The sequence below is a fragment of the Gopherus evgoodei genome, chromosome 8, assembly GCF_007399415.2.
Source record: "Gopherus evgoodei ecotype Sinaloan lineage chromosome 8, rGopEvg1_v1.p, whole genome shotgun sequence".
Classification (NCBI taxonomy): Eukaryota; Metazoa; Chordata; order Testudines; family Testudinidae; genus Gopherus; species Gopherus evgoodei.
This window is the reverse complement of record NC_044329.1, coordinates 54,615,363-54,637,676: the sequence shown is the minus strand read 5'-3', so window position 1 is coordinate 54,637,676 and position 22,314 is coordinate 54,615,363. Positions and strand designations below refer to the sequence as shown.

General features: G+C 46.9%; 1 protein-coding gene across 4 annotated transcripts in view; it reads left to right on the top strand.

The window, feature by feature from the left end:
* ABL2 (ABL proto-oncogene 2, non-receptor tyrosine kinase) overlaps positions 1-22,314 on the top strand; it is a 73,939-nt gene that overhangs the window by 44,693 nt on the left and 6,932 nt on the right. For all 4 annotated transcript variants that reach the window (XM_030572160.1, XM_030572164.1, XM_030572163.1 and 1 more), the window contains exons 2-10: positions 1,349-1,519; positions 4,104-4,399; positions 5,008-5,280; positions 7,166-7,250; positions 9,624-9,801; positions 13,214-13,398; positions 14,030-14,182; positions 15,373-15,462; positions 17,012-17,185. In XM_030572160.1, coding sequence (XP_030428020.1) covers positions 1,349-1,519; positions 4,104-4,399; positions 5,008-5,280; positions 7,166-7,250; positions 9,624-9,801; positions 13,214-13,398; positions 14,030-14,182; positions 15,373-15,462; positions 17,012-17,185 — 1,605 coding nt within the window. The remainder of the gene's footprint in view (positions 1-1,348; positions 1,520-4,103; positions 4,400-5,007; positions 5,281-7,165; positions 7,251-9,623; positions 9,802-13,213; positions 13,399-14,029; positions 14,183-15,372; positions 15,463-17,011; positions 17,186-22,314) is intronic.

The window sequence follows — 22,314 nt, the reverse complement described above, 5'->3', positions numbered from 1 at the left end:
CAAAAACTGTTGCGCATACCTGCAGTAAAACATTAGGAATGAAAATATCACTAGCTTAATACCTAGCTGCAGGTTTATTTGTTGCTAATGGAGCTTATAACTTTGAGTCAGATGAGCTCTGCTGGTGCATGTGATAACTTTTCAGTTAGGCCTGGAATGTAGGTTACTCACCATACACAAGATCAGCAGGTTATGCTGGCAAAGCACATAACTTCTGTGAGACCTCAAATACAGATGTAGTCACTCCAGACACAAGTTTACAGCCCCCCTGAGAAGCATGTTCTTGATTTCATGATAGTTATAAACTCTGCCAGCATAACCAACAGAGTATGTAACTATTCATGAGTGCTGCTAAGAAAAATGTTGGATAAATTAACAATCACAACCTGTGCTGTCATGTTTGTTACAGTAGCATGAAAATGTAGGGGGCTGGGGAGGGGAGAAGGAGAGTAAAGTGGAAAAACTGAATGGATATCGCAGGAAAATCCCTAAGTTTTGGTTTCCTAGCACAGAGTCTTGGCCTCTTCTGAATCCATGCCAAATGTTTGCCTGCTGCTTGGACCATGCCCAGGCCCTTCCCTGTTTGTTTCTCGCTGGCTTCCCCTTGTCCCCATCCTGTAGCACATTTTAAGCTTTCTCTCCCCTTTCAGGGGTCTGCGCAGACTAGCTTCTGCTTTTGGGTGTGTCTCACTCTGTGCTGCCTCATTCTTCCCATGTTACTCAGTTAACTGGCTCCTTCATGCCTTATTCCCTCCTGTCTCTGAATTCCTAACACACTAATTAAAAAGAAAAAAAATCTAAATTGTTGCATTAAATGCTAGTGTAGTCCCAAGCTTGTCACTGGGAACATTTGTATCATTTTAGGCTTCCTAAAGCGGTTGATCTTCGTGGAGACATGGCATTTGATGTCAGTATTAATTAATGTTTTTGGCCACTCTTTCCAGTTCAGCTTCCCTAAAGAGGAGGAAAAATGTGTAAAATGATCATATGAAACATTTGTCATCAATCTTACTCTCACTTAATCTTTAGAAACTTGTGTGTTCCTTTCTCTTGTGGAAAAACTTCTAAAAGGTAAGGATGAGTTTGAAGAAGGGCTGATGAATTTCAGTTTCAACACAAGTTACTATATATTTTCATATGTTTATAACAACCTCGATATTCTCTGGTCACACAGGCTGTTTTTCTGATGCCTGGCTTGATATACAACATCCGTTCTTGAAAAATCCATACTTCCTGTTCTAGCCAGTGCTCACAAAGCTGCAGCAACACTGTTGTGTGTGCTTTGGATTTTGACATTCACAGCTGTTGTACATAGAGTAAATTCCCTCCTCTCACCTTTTTTGTCCAGAGGCCCTTCACCGCCCCTATGGTTGTGATGTTGAACCCCAGGCACTGAATGAAGCCATCAGGTGGAGCTCTAAGGAGAACCTGCTTGGAACCACTGAGAGCGATCCCAATCTTTTTGTTGCACTTTATGATTTTGTAGCAAGCGGCGACAACACGCTCAGCATCACTAAAGGTAAGGCGTGCTGTACCCTTTCAATATCTTCATGTCACTCAGGTTTGTTCTCATCAAGGTGTTGATTCACAGACCTGTGATAGCTAAGATGGTAGCACGTACCTGTCCAAAGAGCCCTAAATTAGAGGGAAAGCATGACTCGCATGGACTATTGTTTCTCTGCCCCTCTACAAGGGGAAAGGTATTTCACATTAAGGTTGTGTCTACACTTAAGCCACTGACAGTGGCAACACTCCAGCTATGCCACTGTAGCACTTGGATGTAGAACTCACTACAGCAACAGGAGGGGTTCTCCCATCACTGTAGTTAATCCAACTCCCTAAGAAGCGGTAGATAGAAGAATTCTTCTACTGACCTATCAACTTAGCACTGTCTATGCTGGGGGTTAGGCCAGGGCCGGCTTTAGGCCTATTCACCCAATTCCCCCGAATTAGGCCCCGCGCCTAAGAGGACCAGGCATCGGCACCTTTTTAACTTTTACTCACCCGGCGACATTCCAGCGGCATTTCAGCAGCGGGTCCTCAAGTGCCGCCGAAGAGCCTGGAGCGCTGCCAGATGAGTATGAATTGGGCCCTGCAATTGCTAATGCCGGCCCTGGGTTAGGCTGCCACTTAGGGATGTGGATTTTTCACACCCCTGAGCAATGTAGCTGGGTGAACCTAACTTTATAGTGTAGACCTGGTATAAGATGGCAGCATTAACTTCTCCCTTCAGAACTATAGGTAGCTTCCTTCAGTGCTAAAGCTGTGGGTTTAATATTGAGAAAAGAATATACTAGAATCACTTATCACTTCATTCCACCAGAGAGCGTGGAAGAAGTGAATATAACTGAAGTAGATTATGATCTTTCATGAACTGCTGATAGGTAGATTGGTGCCTTGCTAGTGGGTGTTTTTTCTTTGACTTATGTAACAGGGACCCCTGCTGGAGAAATAACTTATTGCAGAGATTACTATCTGTAGATAGTACTCAGTTGGTGATCCAATGAGCATAATTATTACCACCATAGAATCATAGACTTTAAGGTCAGAAGGGACCATTATGATCATCTAGTCTGACCTCCTGCACAATGCAGGCCACAGAATCTCACCCACCCACTCCTGTATCAAACCTGTGTCTGAGCCATTGAAGTCCTCAAATCATGACAGTAAATCATCTTTGTTATCAGAAAATGTCAGGTCTGTGGCAGAAATTTACCCAACATCTGTGGTGAAGACTGATAGAAAGTCATCAGTTTTCTGCTCAGCAATGTTTTTATTTTCCTTAATTGCCATCCTAATACTCCAAAATCACCTACGCCTAACCTTCCCATTGCAGTGTGAGAAGTTTCATAGTTTTTCTTCAGAAATAAGTAAACTCTTGGGTTAGGCCTATAGCACTAGTTTTCACTGCTAGTATCACTGCATGTCCTTCAACCTTAGACAGGGCGTTGATTGAAGGGCAGTTAGCATAAGCCATGTTGGTGCTGGGCATTAGTGACCAAACTAACTTGGCAGGTGGGAAATTGATCCCGCACCTGCTCTGAAACTGTCAGCTTTCAAAACACTAGTTCTTCCCTGCTTCCATCAGCAGCTGCTGATTTTACCAGTATCTCCATCCCTACAGAAAACTAATCCCAGCACCACTGCTGTCAACATGCACACAGATATTTTGGGAACGTTAGGAGCAATTCTCTAAATTGCTTGGCTGGCACAGAGGGGAGGTAATTGAACATCCTGAGGAGCACTGCGTGGTAGGACTGTGATACTAGTACTGAGATCTAGAATCTCATGGTCCTACTGTGGTAATATGTGCAGGCTTCTTTATCTGTCTGTAGTGACACTTCTCACTTTATCACCCATATACAGATTTCACTGTCCTGCTGCCTCAACTCAATGGAAATCAAAGACTTCTTTAAGTATATCAAGGAGGTTTCTTAGCACTATTGTCAATGGATGCCAGAAAAATGTATCTTGCTGTACAACGATTTTTAAAAGGGTTGGTTTTAAGTCCTCCAACCTGGAATGGGTCCTCAACCTCTTAGGAAAGAATCAGCTCCCTGATTCAGAAATCTAAACCAGATGAAGCACTGGAACTGGTTGACATATGTGGAAATGTGGTTGCATGTTAGTAAGTTTTAGCTGAGTATCCAAATTGGAGTAACTAGGGAATAATGTCTTAACTGTTCAGCTCCTCAAATTTGGAAGTTGTCAAAACTATTCTCCCCACCCCCTCCCCCTGGGACTCCTGAATCTAGATTAAAAGCTCATATGAGTCCACTTTCTGAATTTTAATTTTATCTACTTAAAAATTACATGAAGCAACTTGGGACTGTTGAATTAAAAGTTCTTTGCCAAAGACTTGTATTCTCTAGCTGCAAAGGCAGGCTTACATAACTAGTAGTATCAGAGGGATAGCCGTGTTAGTCTGGATCTGTAAAAGCAACAAAGAGGCCTATGGCACCTTATAGACTAACAGACGTATTGGAGCATGAGCTTTCGTGAGTGAATACCCACTTCGACAGATGCATGTGTAGTAGTATGTATACTCAAAGGAGACTGACCTGATTTCAACTTGATTTCTTTCCCCTTGTCCCCATCTTCAGGTGAGAAGCTACGAGTCCTGGGTTACAACCAGAATGGTGAATGGAGTGAGGTATGTTCTAAGAATGGGCAGGGATGGGTGCCAAGCAACTATATCACACCAGTGAACAGCCTGGAGAAGCATTCCTGGTATCATGGGCCCGTGTCACGCAGTGCAGCAGAGTATCTGCTGAGCAGCCTCATCAATGGCAGTTTTCTGGTTCGTGAAAGTGAGAGCAGCCCAGGGCAGCTGTCCATCTCCCTCCGGTACGAGGGGCGTGTTTACCACTACAGGATCAATACCACCGCAGATGGAAAGGTAAGGCCCGCTCCAAGGAACACAATGGGAAGAGAAAGTAGGGGATGTCTCGATTATCTTGTCTTGTACAAGTGAAAGGTGAAAAAAGGGAATTTGGAAAAAATCCCGAGAATACTGTTAATTGTCCTTGTTGAGTGGGTTACTGGAGAGCAGAATAGTGGTGGTTTGATGTAGTTACAGATCTATTTCAATTGGCCCTGGCAGGAACAGTCTGTATGTGAGACTAAGCAAGACTTTGTTAAATCAATGGTTGGTTGTCTTTGGCACAATTAGGGTGTGGTGTGTCATATCTGGGGGAGATTCCACTGGTCCTAAGGAGGTTGGAGACTGCACTTTACAATAGTTTTGGTTTTAAAATTATGGAAAGCATGGGGGAGGTCATTAGACAAGCCGATCACTTCAGCAGCTGTATTTTCCCAACCTGCCTCTTACTGCAGATGTAAACCCTATGTATTGGCCTGTTCTATTTCCCTATCAAACTGAGAGCAAATTTATTTATGAATTCCCTTTATATTTATTTGAAAGTTTTTACTGTCCAGTCTTCCACGATCACTGAAATATTTCAGATATCTACGTAGTCAAATGAATTCTTGATCCTTTCTCATCAGGTGTATGTGACAGCCGAAAGCCGCTTCAGCACATTAGCAGAGCTAGTTCACCATCATTCTACAGTGGCAGATGGACTGGTGACAACCTTGCATTACCCAGCACCCAAGTGCAATAAGCCCACAGTCTACGGAGTGTCCCCCATCCATGACAAGTGGGAGATGGAACGAACGGATATCACCATGAAGCACAAACTTGGGGGAGGGCAGTATGGTGAAGTATACGTTGGTGTCTGGAAGAAATACAATCTCACTGTTGCTGTGAAAACACTAAAGGTGGGTTTTAAGACCACTGTGCACTCATTGTTTCATTAGAAGTGTGTGTTTAGCCAACAGAAGAGTGCAGTGTGCTCTTACTTCTGGAATGTTTTGCCCCTGCTAATGCCAAACGCATCAGGAAATTGAGTGGGGAAACCCTAACTCCTATGCTGACTATACAGTAGCCTGCATGGAAGAAAGGTTAGCAACAACAAACTTCAAGCTCTGTGTGTGGCTTAAAAGTGGTTAGAATTCCCTAGGCAAGTCTATTTTCCATGGAAACTGAGTGTCCAAGGCAGGGCTATTGTAACAGCCACCTGGAAGAAGAAAACGGGTTATGGAGGCTTCTCAGAGAACAAGGGGTCCGGAAAACTCCTCCTCCTCCTCCTCCCCCTCCCCACTCCTGCCATTGGGAAACTTCAGAACCCTTTCCCCCTACACACTCTTCATTTAAGTTCCAATATTGTGTAGTCTGATTCTTTAGTGGTTATTGACTTCCAATTAACACTCATTTAAAGGGCTGGGGGATTGTAAGATTCTAGTCCTAGAAACAAGGTTAATGAGTTCAATATCTGGTTGGGAACCCTGATACGCACAATAAAGGCACTCATGCTGAGGGCAAAGCAGAACTTTCACCACTTGTATTAGCACAATTAATAAAGAGACAAAAGCTCCAAACCACATACAAAGATAATAGTACTACAAAGTTAATGTTATACCTTGTACCATTCCTTGCATATATTCCCACACACTTCTTTGGGGATCTGGCAATGAAAGACAAAAAACCTGTTCTGTCCTTGGCATGTCAAGCAAATCCAGCGGTCCAGGTCAACTGATGATGACCACACACGTACCCCCTTACATTGTCGTCTGCCCTGTTATAGGGCCTAGAACCTGTCATAAATATTCATTTGAGTGCCCAGGCTCCCTCGTCCATATTTAACTTCCTTACCCTACGGGTGCCTTTTATCCTATAGGTTTGTATACATGTGATTTTAATTTATTACCATATGCATCAATTTGTTGCCAAGGCAAGTTTGTGGCTACGCATCTGCAATGATCCATTGTAAGATATCCAAACTTAGTATCAGTTCAGTGTTCCTGCAGTTACCTGGTATTATTATGCACAAACTCTCCCTCCTCCCCTCACTCCCCTCCCCCCCCCCCCAAAAAAAAAAAAAAAAAAAAAAAGAATGCTATTCCCAGTTCTGCAAAACTCAGAGTAATTGTCAGGCCATTTTTCTATGCCAGAGGTCATAGGCCTCAAAGCCTTATGGTAACTTATGCCATATGCTAACTGTGTAAACTAATATCTTAGAGGATACAGGCTTCTTGTGTTACTGCTAAGTAAAATAAAATGCTAAAGCTATCTCTACGGTCTACAACTATAGCTGTCATCTTTCCAGGTGAGGACACTTTGGCAGGATTCTCTTGTATAACCCATCAAAACTACTCCTTAGTCAGAAGGATTGCTAATAATTGACCTCAGGCCCTCTTTCCCTCCAGAGACTTGAGCTCCATAGCCTTTTTAGACTTGATGGACTATGGAGCAAGAAATCACAAATTAAGCTTAAAGCTCCCAAGTGTCAGTGTAGATCAGTCACTAGGCTGATAAAGTTGCTTTACCATACTGCAAATGTTCAGTCAGCTGCACCAAAGGTTATGGAGTCCTTTTGAGGTTGTTTTGTTCAAAGCCTGAGTAGCAGCACCTATGTTGGTCAGTCGTGGGTGGGGAAGAAATGGACATGCTTTTTTGCAAACACTAGTGCATTAATGAAACTAGAAATGAGAAACAGATGCAAAAGACTTCATCTCCAGTTCCTTTGTTGGAACAGTGCAGCGTTAAAACAGACCTTAAAGTCATTGAGAGGTTCGCCTGTTTTTCTTTTGTCCCATTTTCTAGGAAGATACCATGGAAGTGGAGGAGTTCTTGAAAGAAGCTGCTGTGATGAAGGAAATCAAACACCCAAATCTAGTGCAATTATTAGGTGAGTGAAGGAGTTTGATCTCTCTTTCTGTGCTGACCGACTTAATTTCTATTGAAACTGAATCTTTGTTTAAAAACAGTGACAGCTGTCATATTATTGACCTGCTTTAGCGTATGCACTATTCTTGCAAAGTCGGGGTCTAGTCTGGGTTTAAGCTGACAGTACACTCCAAAGTGTACACTTGTGGCTGTGGCATTCAAACTTGGCCTAATTGAAGGCCATTTTGACAACCTGCCTGGAGCTACGGGACACCCCAAATTTGAATCCAATACTTAATGGAGAACTGTGAAATCTATTGACAGAGTCCAGCAGGCAATGCTGCCTGGGTGCTTGGATCAAACTGCATACTCAGATCTGTCGCTTCTTTGGACGGTGCCTCTATTTAGACAGCACTGGTTTATGCTATGGTACTGTGAGTTGCATTTGACTTAAGGATGATGATTAGGCCTCTCTGGGTTTAGAGTGTCCTCACCTTTGTGGTATGTGTACTCTTGGGGCATTAGAGTGAAGTCCAGGGGCTTTAGCATATAAGATACATTTGACAACATACATTCTGAAGTTGGAGTCTTGTGCGCGCGCGCACACACACACACACACACACACACACACACACACACACACACACACACACACACACACACACACACACACACACTCTCTCTCTCTCTCTCTCTCTCTCTCTCTCTCTCTCTCTCTCTCTCTCTCTCTCTCTCTCTCTCTCTCTCTCTCCCTCTCCCTCTCCCTCTCCCTCTCCCTCTCTCCATCTTTAGCATCCAGTCCAACTACAGCCATGTTAATGGACAGACTACTCCTTCGGTCTGTCAAAGCAGTCTTACAAAATGTTACTTTCCTGGACTGAAGTTTTCTTTATTAGTGCGATAGCCAAAAATACAGAGACAGTTAAAATAATACAGTTTTCACTGCACTGAGAAAGATGATGTCATATCTAAAAGCAAATATGATAATCTTATTCACACAAGACACTGTCATTTATAGTCTTTGCCCAGTTACTTATATGAACAGAAAGACATTTATTGAAAAAAGCCCCACTGAATAGATTTAATGTATCTGTAACTAATAACAATACAAAGCAACCATATCTCTACTGCGGTGGGAAAGGACAAATATGCATATCACCAAATAAATATTAGTGTGTGGTCCTCTAGGTTCAAATATAACAATTAGATAACTGCAGTGGGGTGGCAAAATGAAGAGATAAGCCCATATTGAAGCAACACGTGAGTGGAAGAAATATGCAGGCTTTGCAGCTTGGCCATACCCGAGTTTTCCCACTGGAATGTGTATGGTAGGGCGATTACTGCAACAGAGTCAGTATAGCTGTTAATTCTGTATGTGGAAAGATTCTCTATAGACATTAGATCCCAAATCTTCACTATTGTATAGTCCCATCTGCTGCCGCACCTGGACTGTCACTACTTTTGGGAGCCAAGCTGTCAGCTAAGAGTAGGGCAAAAGGAAACAATGCTGGGAATGTGAAGAACTCCAATAATGTCAATCACTCTGTACCCATCATCAAGTAGACATAGAAGATGTCTCTGCCCAACCCTGTCTGGTAGCCACAGGAGAGTATCATGTAAAGAGACTTGTGTTCAAGATATACATCAGTGCTTTTGGAGTACCTCTTCTGATCCATCATCTGGCAGTATGCTGTTTGTCAGTGTGAGAGAGCCAGAATGATTAGCCCTAAAAGGGAGCTACAAAGGGGGTGAGACCTATTTAAAGAATTGATAATAATATCACATTTCCCTCTACTACCAATACATGTTTTGCACACAGCTGCAATAAATGTGCAAGTTGTCAAAGGAATGTATGTGAATGAGTCCTGATCTGCAAGCAGGCTGCATAGTATTGATAGTTTACCAAGCTGTTATACATGGGAGTTTTCACATACTTAAGTGACATTCCAACTTGTAGACCCACGCAGCTGATTCTTACATGGTAATGACCAGCTTTAGTGGGAATTCTAATTGGCTCTCATGAGTTTGAGGGTGAGAAAAATATCAAATTCTTAGGGTTCAAAATATCTCTTCTTCCACTCTGCACCCATGCATCACTGTGAGACTGCTCTCTTATGCATATTCCATTGGATTATTAGAACTTTGGTACTAATTACCCCATATGTAGGGTGGCACTGAATGTGCACTTTGCCGCCTGTATCTTGGTTTGTCCTAGGCCACACTGAAGTTGTTCCTGGAAAATAAAACAGATTCAACTTTGAGTACAAGAGATGGGATAGGAGTACATTACTTTGGCAGAAAATGCTTTAAATGGATTTCAGATCCTTCAAGAGTACTGGTAAACTAGGGCGGAGATAATTACTTAAAAGTTAACTTTTGTCTATTTCACGGCCAGGTGTATGCACCCTGGAGCCACCCTTTTACATTGTGACGGAATATATGCCATATGGGAACCTGCTGGACTATCTACGAGAATGCAACCGGGAGGAGGTGAGCGCTGTTGTGCTGCTCTACATGGCCACTCAGATCTCCTCTGCTATGGAGTACTTGGAGAAGAAGAATTTCATCCACAGGTGGGTGACAACGTGCCACCATGCTGTGACACAAACCCACATGGCAGTGAAAGGGGATGGGACTTTGCCCTATCGTTCAGAATGATAACTTTTGCAGTTTTCATGGGCTTGGAAATGGGATTTCAAGAGAGGTCACCTACAAGCTCTTTGAAGGAAATGGGGAGCCAGAGTTACCTGTTCGAATCTGATCTAGTTCAGTAATGAAAGGGCCTGTGTATCATGAGCTGATTTCATCCCATTCCCAGTGGGCATGTATCCATCATCACAATAGCCATTGTTGTTGGCAGTCTTAATAGAGGCCCAACAAAGAATGAACCATGGACACTGAACTGTGTTATCATTCCTAGTGGTGGTCCATTTAGTTGGAAGCTTACATTGTCTTTGCCTGTTCTGTGGAGAAAGACCTTCCTCCTTCGGGCTGATCAGTTTCACACCTCTCAGTTACTAAATTCATTTAAAAATATTCTATCCTTTTTTAAATGTAGGGGCATAATGACAGCTTAGCAGAAGGGTTAGGCAAAAACACATTTGCTCCCACTCATCCTGGTGTGGATGAGAGCGAATAATTGATACTAGAGGCCCTTTCAGCATCAGTCTCAGGGCTCATCCTTCATGGTAAGAAGTGCATATAATTTGCTTCCATGCCCAGGCCTTTGAGTAAGCACATAGTACTATTGCTGTTACCCTGTCCTTTGCCCTCACCCCTACACCCTCCCTATTGTTTGGTTACCTCTTTAGTTCATCTCATCATAAATTATTTTGCAAGCTCTCTGAGACAGGGTCCATGGCCTGTATTCTGCATTGTGCCTTGCACGCTTCTGGGTGCTTGTCATCATGCCTCTCATGTCCAGAGCACCTTCCCATGTCTGGGTGCAGTGTTAGAGGGTGTTTTTCAATATAGCACCCCCTCTAGTCATTCTGGGGGTGCCACAACAGTCTGTCATTGTATGGGGCCTAGCTGTCCAGGGTTAACAGAAAAGTCCCAAAGAGAAAACCCCCAAGTCTTGTGGCTTTTGAGCCCAGTCCTCAACCTTAGTCTGGGAGCTGAGATACGTGGCCTCTTCTCCTTCTGATTCCCATGTCTTCCCTCTTGGTCTGGGAAAGAGAAGGGGAACCTAGGACCACCCTCAGCTCTGGGTTGTGGCCAAGAACAGTTCATTCAATCCCTCCAACATTTTCCCAGGACTGCTCCTACCTTTTGCCCAGCTTGTCAAAATCTTCTCTCGAGTCTCTGGATTCTGCTATCACTGCCTGGAATCATAGGACTGAAAGGGACCTTGAGAAGTCTTCTAGTCCAGTCTCATACACTCAAGGCAGGACTAAGTATTATCTGCACCATCCCTGACAGGTGTTTGTCTAACCTGCTCTTAAAAATCTCCAATGATGGAGATTCCACAGCCTCCCTAGGCAATTTATTCCAGTGCTTAACTACCCTGGCAGGAAGTTTTTCCTAATGTCCAGCATTGTTTCTTGTTCTATCCTCAGAGGTTAACAAGAACAATTTTTCTTCCTCCTCCTTGTAACAATCTTTTATGTACTTGAAAACTGTTATCATGTCCCCCCTCAGTCTTCTCTTCTCCAGACTAAACAAACCCAGTTTTTTCAGTCTTCTGTCATGGGTCATGTTTTCTAGACCTTCAGTCACTTTTGTTGCTCTCCTCTGGAATTTCTCCAGTGTCCACATCTTACCTGAAACGCAGTGTCCAGAACTGGACACAATACTCCAGTTGAGGCCTAATCAGTGTGGAATAGTGGTTCTTCATCACTTCTTCTTTGGCAGCTACAAGGGTACCCCTGCTTCCAGCCCCTCACAGCAGCTAGGCTGTGACAAGTAACTCCTTTATCTTTTGCCTGGAACTAGTCAGTCTTTCCTTTCTCCAAGCAGGAATTTCCCCCTCAGTCCTGTCTCCAGAGCTAGGATAATGCCTCAGGTCTCTCTGGCTCAGGTTAGTTAGTCCTACCTTCTGTGACAGACCCAGGCCAGTGTGGTACAGGAGTCTAGTAGAGGGCAAATATACTAGCCACTGGCTGAGTAGTTTTCTGTTCCCTGAATGACTAGAGCAGGGGCTGCACTGGAGTAGTCAGGAACCTACTAGAACCAATTAAGGCAGACAGGCTGATTAGAACACCTGCAGCCAATCAAGGCAGGCTAATCAGGGCACCTGGGTTTAAAAAGGAGCTCACTCCAGTCAGGGAGGGAGGAGCTAGAGGAGAGGAAGTGTGAGGAGCTGGGAGCAAGAGGCACAAGGAGCTGAGACTGAGAGGCTGTGCTGCTGGAGGACTAAGGAGTACAAGTGTTATCAGACGCCAGGAGGAAGGTCCTGTGGTGAGGATAAAGAAGGTGTTTGGAGGAGGCCATGGGGAAGTAGTCCAGGGAGTTGTAACTGTCATGCAGCTGTTACAAGAGGCACTATAGACAGCTGCAATCCACAGGGCCCTGGGCTGGAACCCAGAGTAGAGGGCGGGCCCGGGTTTCCCCCAAACCTCCAACTCCTGGTCAGACACAGGAGGAGTTGATCCAGACTGTGGGGAAGATCACTGAGGTGAGCAAATCTGCCAATAAGCGCAGGATCCACCAAGGTAGAGGAGGAACTTTGTCACACTTCCTTAAAGCAGGATCTCCCTCTCTCTGTAGTTATCTCCTAGCTTTAGGTTATTCAGTATTGCCCTCCTTCAAGCAGGCGTTCCCTCCCCAGCACTTTCCTTGCAGCAGGGGTTGTGACTTAAATCAGCTGCAAGGCTTTTGCCAATTCCTTTCAGCTGTGCACCCTTCCTAATTATCCTGCCACTCTGGAGGGTCCAGCAGGGCAGCCTTCTCCCATCAGTGCCTGTCTGCTGGCAGGCAGGAGGCAGCCTTCATGTTGTTCCTTCTCTAAACTCCTTCCGAGCTGGATGGGAGAAAAGGAAGCCTCGCTCCACCTTCTGCGCAAGGTTTCAGGCCCTTGTAGGTATAGTGCCCAGATTCCTTCCACAAGCACATTCATTCTCATGACCCTTAGAAGCAGCAAAGAATCCTGTGGCACCTTATAGACTAACAGACGTTTTGGAGCATGAGCTTTTGTGGGTGAATACCCACTTCATCAGATGCATGTACCCTTAGGTTTCTATATGTATCTGCTGGACGCTCCTAAACCCTTAAAGGGTCAGGTAGTGAAGTCGGCAGCTGGCCACTAGGTGCTGCTACTCTCGATGGCAGACAACTCTTTCATAGTACTGTATGATATAATTAATACATTGTACACCAACTGCGAAATGTAGAATTCTAGTTAAAAATAAATTGTGCATGTGGCCCAGCAATTGGTGTGCAACGACAAATTAATGTAATGCTTGTACCACACATGTATTGGCATTAAGAGCTCAGGATGTTTGCACCACAGCATCCCTGCAATTGCATCTCTTCTCACTCACACAGGGACCTAGCAGCTCGAAACTGCTTGGTAGGAGAAAACCACGTGGTGAAGGTGGCCGACTTTGGCTTAAGTCGACTGATGACTGGAGATACCTACACAGCTCATGCTGGAGCCAAGTTTCCTATCAAGTGGACAGCACCTGAGAGCCTGGCCTATAACACCTTCTCAATTAAATCAGATGTGTGGGGTAAGAAGGAAAGAACTCTCAATGTTCTAAGCCAGGGGTAGGCAACCTATGGCACACGTGCCAAAGGCGACACATGAGCTGATTTTCAGTGGCATTCACACTGCCTGGGTCCTGGCCACCGGTCTAGGGGGCTCTGCATTTTAATTTAATTTTAAATGAAGCTTCTTAAACATTTTAAAACCTTATTTACTTTACATACGACAATAGTTTAGTTATATATTATAGACTCTTAGAAACAGACCTTCTAAAACTGTTAAAATGTATGACTGGCACGTGGAACCTTAAATCAGAGTGAATAAATGAAGACTCGGCACACCACTTCTGAAAGGTTGCTGACCCCTGTTCTAAGCCCTCTTCTATGCCAGCCCAGGGAGAAGGCATCTTTCCTTCCTTAGTCTGCTGTCAGAGGGACAAGGAGGATGTGTTCTGATACCAGGCTAGGTCACCACATCCAAACTCAGTAATACTTTTAGCGTGCAAATCTCCCCTTGTGCCTTCCCCCACGGGCTGGCCTGAAAATACCTTCAAAGGAGAGACTGCTTTATGTTACAGTACAAACAGTGGTAGCATTCAGACGATGGAAGAGAAGGGATAGATTTATAATCATAATCTGTTTTTCCTCTTTTTGCAGCCTTTGGGGTGCTATTATGGGAAATTGCCACCTATGGGATGTCACCATATCCAGGTATTGACCTCTCACAGGTGTACGATCTGCTGGAGAAGGGATATCGGATGGAACAACCAGAGGGGTGCCCTCCAAAAGTTTATGAACTGATGAGGGCATGTGAGTATTTCCTTTCACTTTTAATTTGGAGGCAAAATAGAGTCTGGGGAGGTAGAGGGAATTTATAATAGGCTATGGAGTCTTTTGCTTCTAGCTTGCCACTTCAAATAGAGCTGATGGTGGTAGTGTTTTTAAGTGAATGTGATGGTCTCAAGCCACTGCCTGAGGGAGCACATATCCACTTCAGAAAATCACCATTACCGCTGGTACTAGATGGCACTTTTGGAAACGTCAGCAGAGGCCAAGGACTGCATGGTCCCTGAAGCCTGAACTATCCTAACTCTGTGAAGAGATTAGCTCACCTCTTGATGCCTCATTGTGGCGGGGCAGCATTCTCTCTTCCCTGGGGTCTGCATCTGCTGGATGCTCCACTTCTGCAGTGGTCTGTCTCTGCCTGTGAGTTGGCCTTCCAAGGTAGTCCATAAACAAAAAGCAAGAGGAATTAACACAAACTGAGTTAGTACAAGAGAGAGGGGAATGCCTCAGTCTCAGGGCATATCAGAATCAGGCCTTTCCTGCCTTGAGGGAGGGATCTTCACGCAGTTGTTGTCAGGAAAGATCCTGCCTTCCCACGGCCATTTCTGCAGGAGTGGAGAGTTGAAGGTCTGTTCTCTTGCCTAGCCTGCCCACAAGTGAGCTGTTCTGCTCCCCTTTTAACTCCTCTTCAAGCCTGTGCATGTCTTGCAGATATGGTGGGCCAGGGCTGGCTGAGCACAGAACAACTCCTTAACCCCTTGTTGTCAGTGTAGAGTTTGTATACCCTATCACAGGCCCCAGAGCATAGTTAAAAAAAAAACCAAAAAAAAACCCGGTGGTTCACTGCTGAAAGCTTGTACTGATGGTGCTATATATACTACTTCTTTGGTTAGATAAGAATTCAGTCTCCAGGACTGAGGTAGCAAATAAGGAAAAACTCACTTTGAATTAAAAAAAAAAAAAATCGGAAAAGCTGATGTTGGTGACATGGTGCTTGGCTTAAATCCAATGATGTAATTCCTGACCCATCAACACCACATCGGTGCTTTATCTTGGATATAGTGGGACCTGTTACACAGCCAGTGTATCAGTAGGATATTGTAGTCCGTCAGGTAGTGGGTTGGCAACTTTTCTGCCTTCCTCAGTGAGAATACTGGATTGTCCACTATTCCTGCTTTATACACTGAGAACTTTCCTGGTTTCTCATGCTGCAGGCTGGAAGTGGAATCCTCCAGACCGACCATCCTTTGCTGAGACCCATCAAGCCTTTGAAACAATGTTCCATGACTCCAGCATCTCTGAAGGCAAGTACCCTTGGTACTCTATTCAAAGTGTTGGGAGTGGAGTTTCACCTCCAGGGCACTGTCTCACCGAAACAGGCTGATTACAGGCCTATTGGTGCTTACCTTGCTAGAATACAAAAGCCATTTGACTGCATTTTATAGCTTCTTCTCAACATGTGCAAACTTGTGTTCGTATTCATTACAATGGATACACTTTAGAAATATTTCAGTGCAGGGGAAACTGAAGTAATTCATTCAAATACAAAGAGGAGAAATTTTTAGAAAGATTAAACTCTTGCTTCCATTGCAGACCTGAGTTTGACTATCATTAAGGGGACAAGTGAGGAAGGTGGGTGGGTGTAAAATAGGTAGGGTTTATATTTTTTACTCCACAAATTGCACAACTGTGAAAACAATTTATATTTATAAGGTAGTATTACTGCTTTAATCTCTGAAGTCAGATTCTTCTAGCGTGCCATTACCAGCAACAAATGGATGCAACAACTTTATGGACATAGCTAGAAAATAAATAATAGGGTTAGTCTACACTAGAAGCACTGCAGCAGTGCAGCTTCACCAGTGCAGCTGCGCCGCTGTAGTGCCTCTGGTGAAGCTGCTGTACAGTCTGTGCCCACAGGAGAGAGCTCTCCCACCGACTTAGTTAATCCACCCCAACAAGCTCTCCCACTGACATAGTGCTGTCCACACGGGCACTTAGGTCAGTGTCCCTTACATCACTTATTCACAACCCTGAGCAAGGTCAGTGTACCTTATGTGGCTCAGGGGGGTGGCTTATTCACATCCCCAAGCAACATAATTATACTGACATAATCTGCAGTGTAGACAAGCCCGTAGTTTGAAACATAGTACACAGTATTAGACAGAAGAGGGGAGTACCTCAGCACCTCCTAACCAGCTTTGAAATGAAATGTAAAGAAAGTTGATCCATCCACTTCCTTAACACAGAAAAAACACTCCTGTCTAAAATTCCCCAGTGATGGTTTAGAATAGGGGCAGTCAAACTTTGCCTAGACAAGAGGCAGCCTGGCAAGTTGCCAGGAGCTTTTAAGGACCCACCTGACATGTATACATTGGAGAAAAATAAAAGCTGTCTTCATCTTTTAATATGGGGTTGCAGCCTGCAAAGGTACAGTGTCCTCCACCTTGAGCCCTGCAGCTTCCTCCTAGGTCAAGAGGGACTGCATTGTGGGACCCCGCTAGTCTTTGCGGGCTGCTTCTCCCTATTAAAGGTAGAGGTGGTCACTTTTTAGAACCTCTTGGTTAGCATTTGAGCCATGAGCAGATCTGTCTCAACTTCAAAGTTTAGAATGTGAACTTTATTTTTTTATTTTTTTTGGTTGTTGCTGAATTTAAAAATGTAAACGAGTTACCTTGAGACCATCAGGAAATAACCAATCCTCTGCATCCTTGGACTCGGTAGAGCAAAATTACATTCACAGGCTTAATCCATTGCTCTTCTCTCTCTGGTCCAGTGCTGCTTGTAAAAATGCACACACTCTCATTCCTCTGCTCTTCTTTGTTTCAACTATTCTCCTGGCTTTTCTTACAGAGGTAGCAGAGGAGCTTGGAAGAACAGCCTCCTCCTCATCCATAGTTCCCTACTTGCCCCGGTTACCCATGCTTCCCTCCAAGACTAGGACTCTGAAGAAACAGGCAGAGAACAAGGAGAATATTGAAGGAACACAAGATACTGTGGAGCATTCGGCTTCCAGCTCAGCACCAGGTATGGGCACAACCAACAATGTGACCGGAACGCTGTGGGGCAGATCTTCAGCTGGTGTAAATTGTGTTAGCTCTATTAAAGTCAAAGGAACTATGGATAGTTTATACCAGCTGAGCCTCTGCCCTGTGTATTTTACCAGAATGTTTTGTAGATTTAATAACGCATCAAATAGACTCAACTGGTTCTTCGAGTGATTGCTCATGTGCATTCCACAGTAGGTGTGTGTGATTGCCACGTGCACCGGTGCCAGAAGTTTTTCCCCTAGCAGTACCCATAGGGAAACGCCCCTTGCGACTCCTGGAGTGGTGCCACTATGATGTGATAGAAGGGGCACTGGTGCCCCCCTCCACCCTCAGTTCCTTCTTGCCACCAGTGAAGGTGTTTCAGAACTGCTGTGCTCCAGCTGTCCACTGTAGCTTTCCCTCTTTGGACTGTCATTTAGTTCGTAGTTAGTTAGTACCTGTAGTTTAACTTTTTGTTTTGTTTTGTTTTGTTTTTTTAAATATAGACAGACTAGAGAAGTGTGCCCAAGTCAGGGCATGCCCTGGGCTTTAAGTTGTGCGACACTTTTAAGTGGCCTGTGCCCATAAGTGACCCGCACACTAGCTGCTTATGCTGTCTTGGGGAAACCCACATCAGCAGGACACTCTAAGAAGATGAAGAAGAGATCTTCTCCGTCAAGGCACCAGGGCAAGGCTGGGGGCAAGACTAGACCCACACTGGGCAGCTCTCGATCCCCCTCTGACTCAAGTAGAGCGGAGTAGTCCTGCCCACTCCAAGCCAATCTCCCCGGACACCAGTGGCCACATATGGGTGCCCTCCCTGCAGGCAGCTCAAGACATAATGTCTCTCCTGGTACCAGCTACACCGACCCCAGTGGCTCCTCAGTCCAGAGGCAAGCCAGCGTTCAGACTGCCACAGTTGCCACGTGGGTGGTACCGCTCGTGGTTGAGGGAAGGTTCCCAATGCCGCTGTATGCAGAGTGACCACTTTGCTTGCAGAGTGCACCAGTCCCTGTCGACACTCGCCCAATTGTCTGGCTGGGTGCCGAGCAGCCAGGGAATTGAGGCACCACTCCACATCGAGGGAGCGCAGGCCTCAGGGTCAGAGCATGCCTCGCCGGGACTGGGACCATCAACTCCGAGAAGCCACTGTAGCCCCTCACGGTACCGAAGTCGACACCACTCACGCTCTTCGTCCTAGTCGAGGTCCACGGCATGGCACTGCTCCTGCAGCTCCAGGCGTAGATCGCCAGCAACCGGCCGTTGTGGATCCGCCTGACAGAGCCGTTCGTGGAGCAGCCATTACGGCTGGTACTCCCTGCTCCTCTACACCGGACTCAAGGTCTCGAGCCCAGCACCACTCACACCGCCCCTACTCATCCCATCCTGGGATAGCAGTCATTCATATGCCAGCCCAGCCTCCCCTCGGAGCCGGCAGTCAGCAGACCAGACAAGTCCAGCAGGGCAGCTTGCCCCAATGGTGTCACAGCAAGTGCAGTGGCCTCAGACTCCCTGGCCAGCACCCTGGTACTAATGGACCCCCACGCCCCAGCGCAGCCCCCAGTGGTGGCCCACTTAGTAGCCAAGGCCTTGGACAGACCGTCGGCCTCCCTCTCTCAACTCCCCAGGAAGGGGTCAGCGGAGTGCTCTTCCTCAGCCCTGTGCTCGGAAGGGGACCAAGTGCTGGGAGCTGCAGCACCAGTGGGAGTGCAGAGCACTGTGCCTCCATCCTCATCCTCCCGTGATGAGGCGGCGGCGCTATGATGGCCTCGTGTTCCCCAGGAGGACACACAAGCCTAGCAAGAGCTCCTGAAAAGGATGGCTTCAAGCCTCAATTTACAGGATTAAGAGGTGGAGGAGCCTTTGGACTCCCTCTTTGATGTCCTCTCAGCCACAGCACTGGCCAGGATGGTGAAAATCTCCACTGCCCTGTGGCAGACTCCGTCTTCCTTGCCCCCTATATCTAAGAGGGCAGAGGGGAAGTATTTCGTGCCCACCAAGGGGCATGAATATCTTTACACCCACTCCACCCCCAACTCCCTAGTGGTCGAGGTGGTCAACCACAAGAAGCGTCAAAGCCAGCCCACTCCCACCCCTAAGAATAAGGACTTGAGGAGGCTGGACTTGTTTGGTAGAAAGCTTTATTCTTCTTTAGGCTTCCAGCTGAGGGTAGCAAACCACCAGGCCCTGCTGGGCAGATATGATTTTAACTTGTGGGGCTCAATGCCAAAGTTTATGGACTCCCTCCAGGAGCATGATAGGAAGGAATATAAGGCCCTGGTGGAGGAGGGCACTGCTGCTGCCAAAGCAGCCCTTCAGGCAACCTCGGACACAGCAGACATGGCAGCGAGAACTATGGCCTCTGCGGTGTCCATGCAGAAGGCAGCATGGCTCGTGTTGTCCTGCAAGGCACAGAGCTCCCTGCAGGATGTCCCCTTCAGTGGCAAGGCCCTGTTCACAGAGCAAACAGACGTGAAATTACACAGTCTCAAAGACTCTCACGCAACTTTAAAGACTTTTTTGGTCTCTATGTCCTGGCCCTGGCCAGGACCAAGTTCAAGCCTCAGCAGGCCCCCAGCCAAGCCACCCATTCTCGATACAAATCTCCTTATAAAAAATCCAAGGATTATAAGAAGCGTCTACAGCGGCAGTCTCGGCCTGCCCCGCAGCCTGGCCCCTCTAAGGGTAAGCAGGCGGGTAAGGGCCAATTCTGATGGAATGCCCGAAGACGACTTACCAGTCTGCACCAGGCATCTGCCCGACCTACCCTTCTCCAGCTGTCTATATACTTTCCTCCAGAGTGGTCGCTACTAACCTTGGACCAGTGGGTCCTCAACACTATCTCCCAGGGCTATACAATCCAATTTCTCTCTATCCCACCTGCCCACCCTCTTCCCCATCCCTCTTCAGGGATCCCTCTCACAAAAGCCTACTCGAGCAAGAGGTGAGGCAGCTCCTTCACCTGGGAAGGTAGAGCTGGTGCCTGTGGAGTTCAGGTACAAGGGATACTACTCCCACTATTTCCTTATCCTGAAGGCAAAAGGGGGCCTCAGGACCATCCTATATCCGCGAGGCCTAAACCAGTACATGGTAAAACTCCAGTTCTGCATGGTCTCCCTGGCCTCCATCATTCCCTCCCTGGATCCTGGAGACTGGTACGATCTCTTAAGACACGTACTTCCACATTCACATATTTGAGGGCCACAGGCGTTTCCTCCGCTTCACGGTAGGACAGGAACGCTACCAGTTCACTGTCCTTCCATTTGGCCTCTTGACAGCATCCAGAGTCTTCACAGAGTGCATGTCTGTGGTGGTGGCCTACCTCAGGCATCGGGGGGGTCTAGATCTTCCCCTACCTCAATGACTGGCTGGTCAAAGGCAGCTCCAGCTCACAGGTACAGGACTATGTAACACTTCTCCAGTCCACATGCACCATACTGGGACTGCTGGTAAACACCACCAAATCCACATTGGTACCAGTACAACAAATAGAGTTTATTGGCATGATTCTCGACGTGACATCAGCCAGAACTTCCCTCCTGCTGGACAGGTTCGAAACCTTGAGGGATCTCATCAGGACGATCATGAGGTTTCCTGTGACAACTGCCAGGGCGTGCCTCCAACTCCTGGATCACATGGCAGCGTGCGCGGCTGACCTCAACATTCTCCCAGTCCAGAGACAGGTTGGACAAAGTCCTCGCTGTGCCCGAGTCCGTACTAGCCTCCCTCCTTTGGTGGTCCACCCCAGAGAACATGCTCTGAGGGGTCCCATTCAGGAACTGCTCCCCAACTATAGAGTTGGTGTCTGATGCGTCGGACTTGGGGTGGAGAGCCCACGTGGGAAACATCCATGCCCAGGGTCTGTGCTCTGCAGAGGAACTAGCCCTGCACATAAACGTCAAACAACTCCAAGCAGTCAATCTGGCCTGTGTGGCCTTTTGCTTGTGCCTTACGAGCAGAGTAGTCAGAGTTCTACATCAACAGGCAAAGCAGGGCCCGCTAGCTCAGTGGTTTGAGCATTGGCCTGCTAAACCCAGGGTTGTGAGTTCAATCCTTGGGGGGGCCATTTGGGGATTGGTCCTGCTTTGAGCAGGGGGTTGGACTAGATGATCTCCTGAGCTCCCTTCCAACCGTAATAATCTATGATTCCTCAGCCCTCTGCCGGGAACTGCTCCAGCTGTGGGACTTCTGCATTGCCCACGATATCAACTTGGAAGCCCACCACTTACCAGGCATTTGGAACTCTTGAGCAGATCGCCTGAACCGGGACTCCTCCTCCCAACACAAATGGTCATTACACCCGGAGGTGGCTCACATGATCTTCCAAACGTGGGGCACTCCCCAAGTGGACCTCTTCGCAACCAGGCAGAACTGTTGGTGCCCCCGGTTCTGCTCCAGGAGGGGTCTGGGCAAGGGTGCCATTTCCGATGCCTGCCTTCTGTCCTGGTTGGGTCAGCTACTACACCCCTACCCCGATATAACACAGTCCTTGGGGGACAAAAAATCTCACTGCATTATAAATGAGACCGCATTATATCAAAATTGCTTTGGCCTCCCCATTCCTTGTTCCCTGACTGCCCCCTCCAGAGACCCCTGTCCCTAATCACTTCCAGGACCCTACCCCCTACTCAACCCCCCTGCTCCCCATCCCCTGATTGCTCTAGCCCCTAGCCACACCTCCTGCCCCCTGCCAGGCACTCACCGGCAGCAGCTGGCGGAGTAGAGCAGGCTGGAGCCAGGCTGCTCTTCTTCCCGCTGCTGGTGAGTGCAGGGGGTGTCCTTTCCCCAACCTCCCTGCACTCACCTGTGGCAGGAAGCGGAGCGGTGTGGCCCCAGCTCGCTCCACGCCACGGCGCTTTTTCTCACTGCTGGTGAGTGCGGGGAGGTTGGGAAAAGGACGCCTTCCACACTCACCGGTGGTGGGAAGCAGAGCGATGCAGCCCCAGCCCGCTCTGCTTTCCTTGCCCCAGCCCCAGCCCCAGCCATGTCGCTTGGGAGGGCAGGGGGAAAGGTCCCGCACTCACCTGTGGTGGGAAGCAGAGCACTGCAGCTGGGAGCTGGTGGAGTGGAGCGGGCTGGGGCCAGGCTGCTCCATTTCCGCTGCTGCCGGTGAGTGCAGGGGAGAGC